Below are 12881 nucleotides of genomic sequence, written 5' to 3'. Positions count from 1 at the left end.
AAGAAAATATAGAGATCTTCCTGTGTTAAAGACGCTGGGCTAAGACTAATTGAATTGTTTTCCTTTTTTGCCTGATGGTAGGTGATTGCATAAGGAACAAGTGAAATTCAATTTTTAGTGGTCGATTACTACCTTTTCAACAATTCAAACACATCGGTTTTTGTCAGTGTTTTCATCCCAAATGAATTAAGTGGGTGTGTACGAAAACCAGGAAAACATTTCGCCTCGTCAGTCTAGTCTTAAAGAGAGCGAATAGAATCTGCTTTGAAAAACTTCTATTTTGAAATAAGCCTAACTAACCGCCAAAATAAATATCGGATGTCTTTAATTTAAGTCATTTAAAGCTAAGCAGTAAACCACCATTCAGAAAAGCAGTAATCATGAATCATAGCTACACTGATCGGCCTTTGGAAAGAATTTATTTAAACACACGGTGTACTTTGCTGTACGTTATACTTCAACTCGTGAACAATGTCCTGTTTGTGCTCACCTGGCCTAAAAAAGAGACATCCCTATCCGTCATACTCAACTTCTCCGAAGAGTCTATTTTAATTATGAGGTGCCCCCTTGAGCGTTTAAATCATAATCGCAATAAGGGTTGATAATATTTCCTACAAAAGTACATGAGGAAGTCATGAAAAAAGTATGTTACTTTTCCGGGCTGATCTTCAGGAGTTTTTAAAATAAATCCATCGAAGAAAAAAGAATTGCAATTTTTGACAGTGTGAGGTGGCGGTAAGCAAAAGGAAATTCACCTGGTTAGGCTCAAATTTATTCAACGCTTAGTTTAAATCTTTAGAAACAGCGATAACAAGAAAAAAATATTTGATGGACCTCAGAAGGTTTAAGTCTTCTTCAGTAAGTTTTTCTTGGCAGTTGCACCTGTCAAAGGGAACCAAGAAGTGTTAATGTGCCTTTACCTGATTCAATGAAATCCATTAATATCTTAGCCTTAATAAAATATTTGATTAGCAGACTATGAACTCCTCGCATCTTGCTGTTGTTGCTTAGAAACAGAAAGAAAAATTTTATGAAATTTAACCAATTCTATAAAATAAGTGTAGCAGTGTGTGCTTTTCATATCGGAATGACTGACTGAGTCACTTGATTAAAAACTTTCTTTCGTTTAACGATCGAAAACGTAAGCTTTCGGCAACAGTCGGAAACCTTTAAAAACTGGCTTACAATGGCGCGAGATAAAAAACATTTAAAAGAATGGCGTACTGTTTTGACAACAGCTTGGAATTATTGTCTGCGTGAATAGTGTTACTATTGTGCCAAGATGTCAAAGTTTTTCGAAATCAAAAATGTCCAGTGTGAATCGCGTAACCTGTCATTCTCGACCTGAAAAGTGTAGTCACTACACCGAGCGTCTGGTAAAATAACATGACTTTCTTGGCGACTTGGAAGTGACACTCTGAGTTACTATTTTCGTTACATTTTTTCCCATTTGACATCCATATGCATGAATGATCCATGTTTCAGTTTGAGTAATAGTCGCATTTGCCAGGGCTGTCACTGTCACGATTCTACGGACTAGTAGTATCACTTGCAGAACGAATGAGAATATTCAGTACCAGAGTGGTTGAACTATATCATACGATATAAAAAAAAAACACGGGAAATATTCAGTGCTTTATACAACAGAGTGGTTGAACTATATCATACGATATTAAAAAAAAAACACGGGAAATATTCAGTGCTTTATACAACAGAGTGGTTGAACTATATCACACGATGTGAAAAAAAAAAAAATAATACTGGAATCAGGTTTAAAAGGCATGATGGGACAACAATACTTCCCCTGGTAAAAAATTATCTAAACCTTACACTGAGCTTTCTGCCTTCTAGTAGAAAGCCTTTAAAAAATGTAAAAATATGATAAAATGAAGATAAAAATTTGAAAAAAAGGTAATAGCACTAAAAGTAGTTTTCAAGTTCAACAGTCTCATTAGAAAATCTAAAAAGTCCCTCCACTTCCAGTTAGGTTTATATCTAACTTCAGTGGTGTATTGACTAACTCATAAGGCAACTACTTTTGCGGTCCAATTATCTTGGATATCTTTTCTAAAGAATGCTTCCGTTCGCACTCATCTTTAAAATGGCCATATACGTGACATTTCTACTGACATCTGCATGCTCCTGTAGTTCAATGTTCTCCACGATTGTCCCAGCTCTTTTTTGTCTCGGGACAATTTGCCTTCGTTGGCGACGACAAAACAGCATTTTGCGAAACTCTTGTCTAAATCCATTATTTGTCGCCGCGTAAATAAGGGGGTTGATGGAACTACTTAAAAACACGAAAAATGTCACCAACAATGGAACCACTCTAGGAACTGGTGTTGGGTAGAATCGATTGGAGAGAGACAAACTCCACATTGGTATCCAGCAAAGGAAGAAACCAGCAAAAACAAAGGCAATAGATTTACTTATTTTTATCTCTTGGATTGAGATTCTGGTCTGTGCAGCTTCCTGGGTGTTATGAAGATTTGGTGCAACTTCCACGTTATGTCTTCGTATTGACCTGAACACGTTGCAATATGAAAAAATGGCTACTAAAAATGGCACGCCAAAATACACGCAGACAATGAGAACGTAATGTACTAACTTCCTGTTTTCCGTGTAATGTTTAACACTACAGGCGGCAAAACCAACCACAAACCCATACCTCTGCCAGTTCGTTATGCGCGCAACGAGAAGATACCCCGCTAGCGAAAACCACACAACCGTTAACCATATCTTGGAACGCCATGCAGAAAAGATTTTCCTATAATGATTAGTCTTGACGATTCGGATGTACCTGTTGAAGGCTGTAAGACCCATAGTCGCCGGAGGACAGTAAGTTGAGAAAACGTCGACAAAACCGTGAACTTGGCACATCCCGTCACCAAGGGCCCATCTTCCCACGACTAATGTCCAAAAGGTAAACGGCATTTCAAGAACGGCGCAAATGAGATCTCCGACAGATAAGGCAATGATGTATAAGTTGGTCGTGGATCTGAGTCTTGTATTGCGGTAGACTGCGGCACAAAGCATGCCATTACCGACTAAACTGCCGATATTTAACAAAAGACAAATGCTGCATTCCAGAATAACCAGACCTAAGCTTCTTGGGGGAAGATCTAGGACATCCATTTTAAACCTTTCACGATCTTCTGCTTGTGAACTCAGTTTTCATGAGTCGCGTTTGTTTGACAGAATATTTACCCAGGCATCATGACACAAGCTGACATTCGTCTGTAACTCCGTAACTTTAATATATCTTAATTATTCATAGCCAGAAAAACATGGCGTTTATACTAACATTCTTTCTCAGCACGTCTTTCTGAAAAATTCGTGTGGAACCAACTCGAAAAGTCTTCAAAATATTGCTGAAAGATTTGAAGTAAACAAGTCTTATTCTCAGGTTTCTATTTTTCAACACCGACGCAAAGTTTTCTTTTCTATACCTCCCTATATTGGTCTAAAGAGTAACTTCAGTAACAACCAATAGAATCTCGTTGCATTATGGAATCGTGCATCCGAGGTAAGAGACCTGTGCTGGTGCTACTAGGATGGGAACAACAGGAGGAAATACAACGAGATCTTCCTCTGTTAAAGACGCTGGGCTAAAACTAATTAAATTGTTTTCCCTTTTTGGTTGATAACAGGTGATTGCATTAGGAGCAAGTCAAGTACAATACCGAATGTCAAATTTGCGATTTTAGGGGGCGATTACTGCCTTTTCAACCTTACTGTGTTAGTCTATATTTGAGCCTTCTTCGTGGGAGATGTGAGATAAAAACGACCACAGCGTCAAAATTCAATTTAGTGAAGAGCTTTTACTCATAGGAAGCGGAAGGACCTTGAAGTAATGTCAAAAGGACAGTGGATGGTCATTTTTCTTAATTTCCGCACTGCTTCTTTAAATCTACACTATTACTGATGAAAGCATCGTAAGGAAAAAACTTTTATCTAAAGTTTGTGCTGAGTAACAAGATTTTTCCAGAAAAAAATAATTAAAAAAAAAAAAAAAGGTGAAGACAAAATTTTTGTCGAAAAGATAAATCAATTGATTAGGCAGATTAATATGACAGACTGAACAGTAAAGGTAGCGAAAAGTTTTCACTGTTCGCCGACACGGAAAAAAATAGAACTATACATCGTGAATCCTTCTGTCGCATGTTTGCTGTACTCTGATGTAAAACAAACTTCATGGTGAATTAAAATTATTCTTGACAAATACCAAGTCCAGCGTTTAGATAAGAAACACTAAAATATCAACATTTATAGATGTAAATCAATAGATGTATACCAGTTGTAATGAGGACAATAACATAAAAAATACGGCACAAATATATCTCTCGAACCACGGTAGCGCTTGAAATGTCCATTTCGACGACATCCCACAAAAAATAACGAACTGAGCTGCTTCACGTCCGCAGTTAAGCTATTTTATGTCACAGTCTATACTACGCACAAACTGACAACCAATTTTACAGTAATCAGCTGCCCAACTGACAAAAGAGCAATAACTTAAATGCACGATTTATAATTAACAATTTCCATCATTCATACGGAACCTTTGAAAATTATGTTTTAGTATCTGACCAGCCATACATCAAAAGAATTACAATGTAGCTGACCAAATAAAACCCAGCTGCTATTGCAATGTAGTCTTATTTTAACTGCGCGCATGCGGTCAAATTTGGAAAAAAATTCTCATCTAGTATGTCCATAGTAATCATAACGATGACCCTTGAAGATTCTCCAGTCAGTATATAAATGGATCAGGAACTATCGCTGATAGACAATAGAATTGTTTAATAGTAAAACGATTACTGCGAAAATCTTTTAAGAGAAACTTAAGAAGTTTTACCTTCTGGGTATGTTCAATGGCTCGATTAAATATTTAAGAAAATAGACCATTTTAGAGCCAAGTGACAAGATCCCGTGTTCCTTTGCGACCCGAGTTCAATCACGTCGTCATTTAATTCTCCCAGAGCCTCTCTCCGAACAGCACAAACGATAGACACCGGTTATCTGACAGGGAACCTGACGAAAAATGCTGAAGGCTGAAGGGTGGGAGGCCGGGAGGGAGGCCGAGGTAAGGAGTGTGCGATGCACTGGTATACCTTCCAGGCAAAAATGATGGTAAACGTTCACATGAATCAATAGCGTAGCTAGGTGGGGGGTCCTGAGGTGCTCGTGATCCCCCCTTTGTAAGCCTTTTTGTCATCTAAAGTGAGGCACGGCGTGGAGGTCGACATGACAATCTGTCACTGTTATCGTTGACAGTCCCCTTCACGACTAACCCCCACGTACCGGAAGTTCATGCCATACTGATGTACTGAACCTTTCACTCACTCTAACGAAGCTTCATGTCGCCATCTCAGAGCTCGTCTCTCGACTTGCTGGTAGATCTCTCATTAAGAATGCTACTTAGAGTGCTGTTCAACAGTTTATGGCGGCTTTCTTTAACTGCATCTGCCGCCTTGTATACCAACCTCATGAACTCGTCCACATTGAAGGCATAATTTGTAAATTTAGCATGAGCTCCTAAGGTTGGATGATGTCCCTGTTAAAATAAGCATCATATTTATTTGATTTAACCAAAATACATTTCAAAATCTTCTCCTTCTGGTGCTCTACATTTTGAACTACAGGGAGACCCACATGTGAGCTCCACCCTTGTCATATAACCGGTTCTAGTCTATGCCACACTCCTGGTCAGTACCTCACCGACAGGCTCACGTGGGCTCATCTGACCAAGCACCTCACAGGCTTCTGACGAAGTCTGCGAGAGTCGACCTGGCCCCCTTAGCTCACTAGCGGGAGGTCTACGAGGGGTCTGGTACTAAAAACGAAATAATTTTTTGTGCTAGACCGCTCGAAGATCTCAAGCGGGCTTCTGGAACAGGGTAACATGTTCCACTTGTGACAGGTGTCCTGCACACTGCTAACATCAGCAATGTTCAAAGCCTCTTGGGCCGAGATGTACCTCCAGAAATGGTAAATCTTTACCGGGCTAGTTCGTCGAACAAGGAACAATTTCCTAACATCTGTGTAACCAGGCTGAGTCAAAGAAACCAGTGTGGCATGTTACTCACCTCGTCTTCCTGATAAAGCTTCTCGTTGTGTTCCCACGTGATGTAATTGACGCCCCTGTTAAAACAAAAAAAGGTCTTTAAAACAAAATTATACATAAGTGCAGTTACAGACATATTTCATGGTGATCTTACCTTAGTCTTGCTAAGTCACTGTAACACTCAGGGTCTTCGGTATTATACCTAAATACAAATCAATTTTGAAGTTTTTTAGGCATTTTTCTGTACTAGCAACGCTGGATCGTGAACACCAGTATAGGGCAGACTTTTTGTATGAGGGGCGAACACGTATTCTGAGCCTTTCCTTGATCAAATTTAATTTTAAGTACCTTATCATAAGGGCAGAACCTCCGAGTGAACACATGTAGCTGGCAGCCTGCAAAGTATTTTGGTGTTGCTCCTGATTAAGGGGTGGTGTTAAACTTTCTAAGGCAATCAGAAAGCGTAGCAAAGAGAAGCAGATACATTACGAAACTGCTGTAGATTGAAACTCATTTGAAAATTGCTTGACACAAACACTTTAACATAGGGAGCAGAGTAACAGTCACTTTTGATTTAGTTGCAAAAATTGGTATTTCCACAAGGGAACATCAACAGGTTGTATGGACAGCGATTGCATGTACATTATGTTGCACTACGTACAGTTCAAAAAGTACTGCCCAGTCCGGTAAAAACAGCGCATGCGCGAGACCTGCTCCATGCATTCCAATAAATATGTCGGAATTGTGCGTTATCTGAAAAAAATAAACAAACAAACAAACAAACAAACAACAAAACTATCGTGATGATAATAACGAGAATGACGATGAAGAAAATGATAAAGATGATTATCATGATGACAACAATTGAGAGAGTGATAATGAAGATTTTTTCAGTCTACTAGTATTTGTAAAGTTCTTAGGTTCTTCTCAGTAGTAGCTTTTCTGCCTTTAGGCTCATAATTTACTACATCTGTAGCTCATCCAAGTTTATGTGGCTTGAAATGATGAGGACTATTGCCTCTCCCCCAGAATGGGGTGGCAGTCTATCACAGGTTACTTTTACAGTTTAACAATATTCATTTACACTGCAGTTGGAGAGAGAAATGTCACTGATAAAACTTAAAGTTCACACACCTTTAATTGTTCCAAGAATGGAATTTTCCTACAAGGAAAAAATCCCAGCAAAACAAATTACTAAAATGTAATCACAGTATCAAACTATGCTGGAGAAATATGGCAATGACAATTTAGTTGAAGTATCTTACCAAGTGTAATCAACAACGTTCACTTTAAACATTGGAACATTCATCATTGCACCCACAAGCTGCATGTTGGAAACAATACAAATTGTGAAACAAAAAGAAATTCTGAATACTTTTAACAGGATCGAGTCAACCTAAAACTTTTACAAGTATTAGTTCCAGTGCTCTACCAACTGTGCTTTATGAGACTTTTGTTTACAAGGCTGCTCTTCTAGGATCACTTGTATTAACAACTGAACTGATAAAATGGATAATATATATGAAAAGTGAAGAAATGTTCATAGTAGGTCATTAGTGCACAGCAAAAAAATCCATATCAAGATATAAGCAGTAAGTGGTCCCTGTACAATTGATAGCATAATCCTTATAGCAAGCATTTACTTGGAAAGTAGCAGTGTTACAGCACAAGTATTCCAGAAAAACAAGTTCAATTCCTTCATACCTCATCTCTATTTAGAATTCTGCGATACTTTGTGCTTCGATCCAACAGTGTTATTCTAAATTCATCTTCCTAAAAAATTGAAAATGAACATTGAATCAATAAATCATAAAAAAAAACAAAATAAACAAAATAATGTCAAATAATTCAAAATTGGATACAAAAAAATGCCACAGGTAAATAAACCTCTAGATTACCTGATTTTAAATGCATGCACAGCTTACTCACTCTATGATTGTCTTGTATTACACTGAGGCGATGTAGCATATGCTCTGAAAAAGCTTTAAAAAGACCGCTTCCAACACAGCTTGGAACCTGTAAGATTGTTAAACATATCTGTTGTAAATGTTAACAGTGAATAGTTTAGAGTCATGTAAATATTCCCTTAAAAGTATTTTAATTATTGTAGGTTTACTTTACCAATGGCATGTTGAAGTATAGCCCACGAATCATTCTTGGGTTGAATGAAAACACAGCATCTTTGAAACAAACCTATGAAAAAAAAAACATTGACACCTGGCAGTCAATATAAACCCCTTAACTATCATGAGTGACCAAGACAGAATTTTTTCTTACAGGACCAATACAATACCAAGCAGACAAGTGACAAGAATAAAAAAGAATATTAACTAGGGGGTTATTAAGTGATCCAATACCAAATTCTACAAACTAACATCACAAGAATTATATGGCAGACAGTAAGGAGAATTACTAATGAGATCTTGGGAGTTGAAGGGTTAAGTCAATTTCCTCTCTTACATGTCATGTTAAAATGTTACTTGCTTGTTCTTCAATTTCATGTTATATCATACTCACCCGTTTTCCAGCATATTCACTTAACCTTATAATGCGATGCTGGGTAAATGCCTTCCATGTTTCAGAGAAGAAATCGCGGTATGAAAGAGAACTCTAAAAACAACAAGATTATACAAGGGAAATTAACATTGTTCTTTTTAGAAAGGGCCTGCATGCACTCAGATTTTAGTTAATTTTTATCTAAAGTATGTGTTTTGTATTGTATCAGAATTTATCAAAAGGTGTGGTTACAAATACAATACAAATAATGTCTTACCGTGTCCCACATGAGAATATTGATATCAGTGCTAAGACTTCCATTCATGTGCTGAGTTACATAAAGGTTCACAAAGTCACAAAAATGATGATACAAGTTGATACCTGAAATCATCAAATAAAAACAATTTCGCCCAAATATCAAAGCTAATGAAACTGGTATTTAAGTATAATTAAGTGTGCTGACGATCAATTGACCATTTCACTCCCACAGGTGATTTACAAGTAACTTCTCCCTAGAGCATTCAACATTATCCAGCAAACAGACAATGAGAATACTTAAACTTATCAGGTTATTTAATAGTTATCTAGATCTAACATCAAATTCTTGTATCTAATTCAAAAGGAAATGTCTAGCAGCTACAGGGAAAATTGACAATCAGATCTTGGTAGTTTAAGGGTTAGACAACCTCATTGTAAAGGATTTAAATCCTGGAGCTTTTTTCTTGAATGGCAAAGACTATTAATCTTTAATTATAAGAGTTAAACTAACTCAATTATACATAAGTTGTCTTTTAAGGATCAGGATTTTCAGTGAATATACCAGTAGAGTTAACAGCAGTCGATAAACTCACTGTAAGTCCATAATAAGCTAAAGTTTGCTTTCCAAAGCACAAAATTTATATTTCATAGTTAATACATAACTGCACAGTCTAGTGTGGCATGATTACTGTAACAGATTCAAAACAATGTGTACCTGCATCCAATTTCATAAAAACAGTCGGTCTATTCACTATAACATCACAAAGTCCAGCCTGTAAGGGTTTAACAGAAAGTGATGTAAAGTGCTCTAGTTCAGCAAACCTGTAGAGTTAAACAAAAAATTGAACAGTGATTAACCCTTTAAATCTCAAAAGTGATTAACATGTAATTTCTCCATATAATATCCAGACATCATTCAGCAGACAGGTAATGAGAATACTCAAACTAATCAGGGAGAAGTTGTTATCTTGATCTAACACTGAATTATTGTCACCAATTTATTGGGAAATAATTAGCAGCTAGAGGGGAGAATTAACAACCAGATCTTGAGAGGTAAAGGGTTCACAATAAATGCAATTCTACCACAACCTGGTTTTCCTTTACTCACCATGACTGCAGAGGACTTTTGTTTTTATTCTGATTCTTGTGTAAGTCTTTCTTAAAATGACAGTGACCTCCAACCTCCCCCTCTTTCAACACATCTTCGCGAAACCTGAATCATCATACAAAACAATAATAAAAAATTGGTTTGTCATAACTCAATCTTTAGTGGTCCATAAGAAAAATTCAAGGTTATCTTCATCTACAGGGGCTAAGATACTAAAAATAGAGAGATCATTATTTGACTTGTCTATGATAATGAAGTTGTGAACTGAACCTCAACGGTAAGCTGTAACTAACCTGTCATTAGCAGCATCTGGGTTAAAATTTCTTAAATCAAAATATATGTTTGTTGCCTGGCAGTACCACAGATTAGTTGTGCAGGTCAATGATGAATCTTCCTATAAATCAATTATGATAAACATAAATAATGGTGATAAATAGTTAAATTATAGTCGAAAATTTTCCTGTAATCTTTTTACAAAATACAAAAATACATTCAAGCTGTACTTCTACTAAAACCTATTAATCAATTTTGAAGCAAAACATTGTGATATACTAATTTAATTGAACTTATACCAGCTCCTTGGGCTGACACAATTCCATAACTTGACTTTTCATTTTCTTGATGTAACCAAAGTCTCCTTGTTCCCAAAACAACTGGACTTGATCCTCCATAGTTTTAGCCCTTAATTAAAATAATTGTATGATGTTACAAGTGAATAAGCTGCAATATATTAAAAAATATATCATTTGATCTAGAGTACTTCCCAAAACGATAAATATTGAGTAAAATCAAAACTATAGCATGCAGTCATTCTATTCAATAAGACCACTTCCAGAGGCTTTAGCCCTTCACACCCAAAACATCATTATGTATATTCTCTATACTGTTCTCTACATATTTCTTAAGGTGCTGACAAAGAGAATTTGTTTAACAGTAACGAATATCTTCAGTTGTTGATCATTTCCTTTATTCTCATGACCTTAATGTTTGATTCAGAGGTGACATGTAAGGAGAAATTAGATGTTAGTCTGATTCTTAGGGTTAAAAGGGTTAAGTTTGAAGATCTTCAAAGATAACCAAAGTAACCCAGGCTGTATAGACAACTACTTGGGAAGATGATCCACAAAGAATTTCAGAATTTGAGGTCTTCAGTTCATGTAGATGAATTTTGTTTTTCCTTGATATCAGTTGGAAAGATATTTTTTTTATATCCTTGGAGGCTTGTGCAGAAATTTCCAATTTATCTCCAACAAAGTGTTCTTTTCAAATCCACAACTTATTTTGAACAACCGAGAAAGACAGTTGGGAGACAAACACCCTGAACTGACTCACTCCTCAAGAACTGACTAAAAGTTATATTTACCCTAGTGACATTCAATATCAAAATTATGCACTTATACTTGCCAAGGCTGATGAAGATGAATACAGCGTGGCTTGGAAAACTGATTCAGTGGATTACAATCATCTTCATATCCCCAACATGGCATGTTTTTTGACTCTGCATCCTTAGAATAAAATTTCAGTTACATTTAGTATTAATACAAAAATACTTGCTTAATATATAAAACACTTTCTTAACACTTGTTTCCTGGTTAATGAAATTCAGCTCAACAAGAATTTCTAGAGAACAAATTATCATTTCATATAGAATTTAGGGGAACTTCAAATAGGATCAAAGGCACTGCTTGCATTGCTGGAAAATGCAAACAACAACAACAAAAAACCCAAAACGAACACGGTTTTGGCTTTATATCTGATAGGTGAGAAAAATTGCCAATAGAGTAGCGCCCGTGCAATATACTTTGGACGTCCGATTTAAAATTGCTTGTATACCTAATTGCGATGACATCTGAAGAGTAAGCTATGGTTGACCACAGGCTAGTAACTCATACAGTTAAATCTTCATCACACGTACATCACACTCAGTTGGGCAACTTTTTTAGCTAAATATTTACCTGGCAAGCTCCATTGCTGCAGAGTCCCATTTTACCGGCTTTCTTCCTCAGAAAATAAGGAATATGGCTTGGTGGAACATTAACATTTCGGAGATCCCAGACGGAAGCAACTTTACTGAAGTCCATAAATAGAATGAAAATCACAAGTGCTGTGACAGAGGCCTTCATTCTGATACAAGGTGACAAAAAGTGGAGCAAATTTAGATATATTTTCAATTTAACCTAGCCAGACATCTTTTCAGACATTTTGCTGCCCTGCAGAAGCACTATTTTACACTGCATTTTATAAAGAAGGCCGATTATTCTAGGTCGAGGTCCAGTTTCAGCCCGTTTCCAAAACAATAGAAGAATGGAAAACGGTGGAGGGCTGTGAGCAGAATTTTCAATAAAAATCCGCATTCCAGATACCGCAAGAAATATTGTCCAATATCGCTATACCACAAACCCTACTGTCCCCCTACTTTACGGCATTTGATTTTCCTTCATGAAATTACTCCCCCAAAATAGGTATAGGTATATTTTCAATGTAACCTAGCCAGGTATCTTTTCAGACTTTTTGCTGCCCTGCAGAAGCACTATTTTACACTGCATTTTATAGAGAAGGCTGATTTTTTTAGCCCCCTAATGTTTATAAGCAACGGACGAAGTTACTCACTCTATTAAGTGTATTCTTCAGATGTGTATTCCTCACATTTCGCATTGTTCAAAGGAGGAAAACTGGAATCTAGCTTGCCATCTAGGCGCGAAATTTCTTATTCATGTGATATGCAGTTGAATTTTCACGCAATAATAATTCTATTTTATTTTTTAGATGTTAAAACGCTCTGGTTATCCAGTAAAGTCCATATGAGTCGAGAAGTGAGAAGAATTATGTTGAAACTTCTGACGAAGTGTTATCTTTAATACACCCACCCGCAAACAAATCAGATGGAGCCGAGAGGAATTGAGAGACCTTTTAGGTTTACTTTACAATGACTGAAATATTTCCCTTTCCTTT

At 36.7% G+C, this 12881-nt stretch overlaps 2 protein-coding genes across 3 annotated transcripts; both read right to left on the bottom strand.

Annotated features, from left to right (window-relative positions):
* Positions 1 to 1999: 1999 nt before the first annotated feature.
* Positions 2000 to 5218, bottom strand: LOC131794890 (melatonin receptor type 1C-like). Its single transcript, XM_059112460.2, has 2 exons — positions 5115 to 5218; positions 2000 to 3166 (listed from the first exon to the last, which is right to left on the bottom strand). Exons 1-2 carry the CDS (start codon positions 5216 to 5218, stop codon positions 2068 to 2070), a joined length of 1203 nt encoding a protein of 400 aa, XP_058968443.2. The 3' UTR covers positions 2000 to 2067.
* Positions 3802 to 12596, bottom strand: LOC131794917 (EGF domain-specific O-linked N-acetylglucosamine transferase). 2 transcript variants are annotated; one of them, XM_059112484.2, is made up of 18 exons: positions 12540 to 12596; positions 11885 to 12053; positions 11334 to 11434; positions 10502 to 10610; positions 10223 to 10323; positions 9930 to 10034; positions 9537 to 9643; positions 8841 to 8944; positions 8585 to 8677; positions 8189 to 8260; positions 7997 to 8083; positions 7772 to 7840; positions 7333 to 7391; positions 7202 to 7229; positions 6729 to 6820; positions 6222 to 6269; positions 6090 to 6144; positions 3802 to 5557 (listed from the first exon to the last, which is right to left on the bottom strand). In XM_059112484.2, exons 2-18 carry the CDS (start codon positions 12050 to 12052, stop codon positions 5372 to 5374), a joined length of 1584 nt encoding a protein of 527 aa, XP_058968467.2. In that variant the 5' UTR covers position 12053; positions 12540 to 12596; the 3' UTR covers positions 3802 to 5371. The 2 variants fall into 2 exon arrangements, with proteins under 2 accessions (XP_058968467.2, XP_058968468.2); XM_059112485.2 differs by lacking the exon at positions 12540 to 12596 and having other exon boundaries at positions 11885 to 12249.
* Between the last annotated feature and the right edge of the window lie 285 nt (positions 12597 to 12881).

This window comes from Pocillopora verrucosa, chromosome 14 (genome assembly GCF_036669915.1).
Source record: "Pocillopora verrucosa isolate sample1 chromosome 14, ASM3666991v2, whole genome shotgun sequence".
NCBI classification, from domain to species: domain Eukaryota; kingdom Metazoa; phylum Cnidaria; class Anthozoa; order Scleractinia; family Pocilloporidae; genus Pocillopora; species Pocillopora verrucosa.
The sequence above is the reverse complement of the archived record's forward strand: the minus strand, read 5'-3'. Positions and strand labels throughout refer to the sequence as shown.

Bases quoted from the DNA above. Each gene is read 5' to 3' on its own strand.
- LOC131794890 (XM_059112460.2), bottom strand. From the start codon at position 5,218: ATGACAAAAAGGCTTACAAAGGGGGGATCACGAGCACCTCAGGACCCC. The intron at 3,167-5,114 runs GTATACCAGTGC...ATGAAAACTGAG, and splicing joins CCATCATTTTTGCCTGGAAG to TTCACAAGCAGAAGATCGTG.
- LOC131794917 (XM_059112484.2), bottom strand. From the start codon at position 12,052: ATGAAGGCCTCTGTCACAGCACTTGTGATTTTCATTCTATTTATGGAC. The intron at 7,841-7,996 runs GTGAGTAAGCTG...TCAATTTTTTAG, and splicing joins TAATACAAGACAATCATAGA to GAAGATGAATTTAGAATAAC. The intron at 5,558-6,089 runs GTGAGTAACATG...TTATTTTAACAG, and splicing joins AGCTTTATCAGGAAGACGAG to GGACATCATCCAACCTTAGG.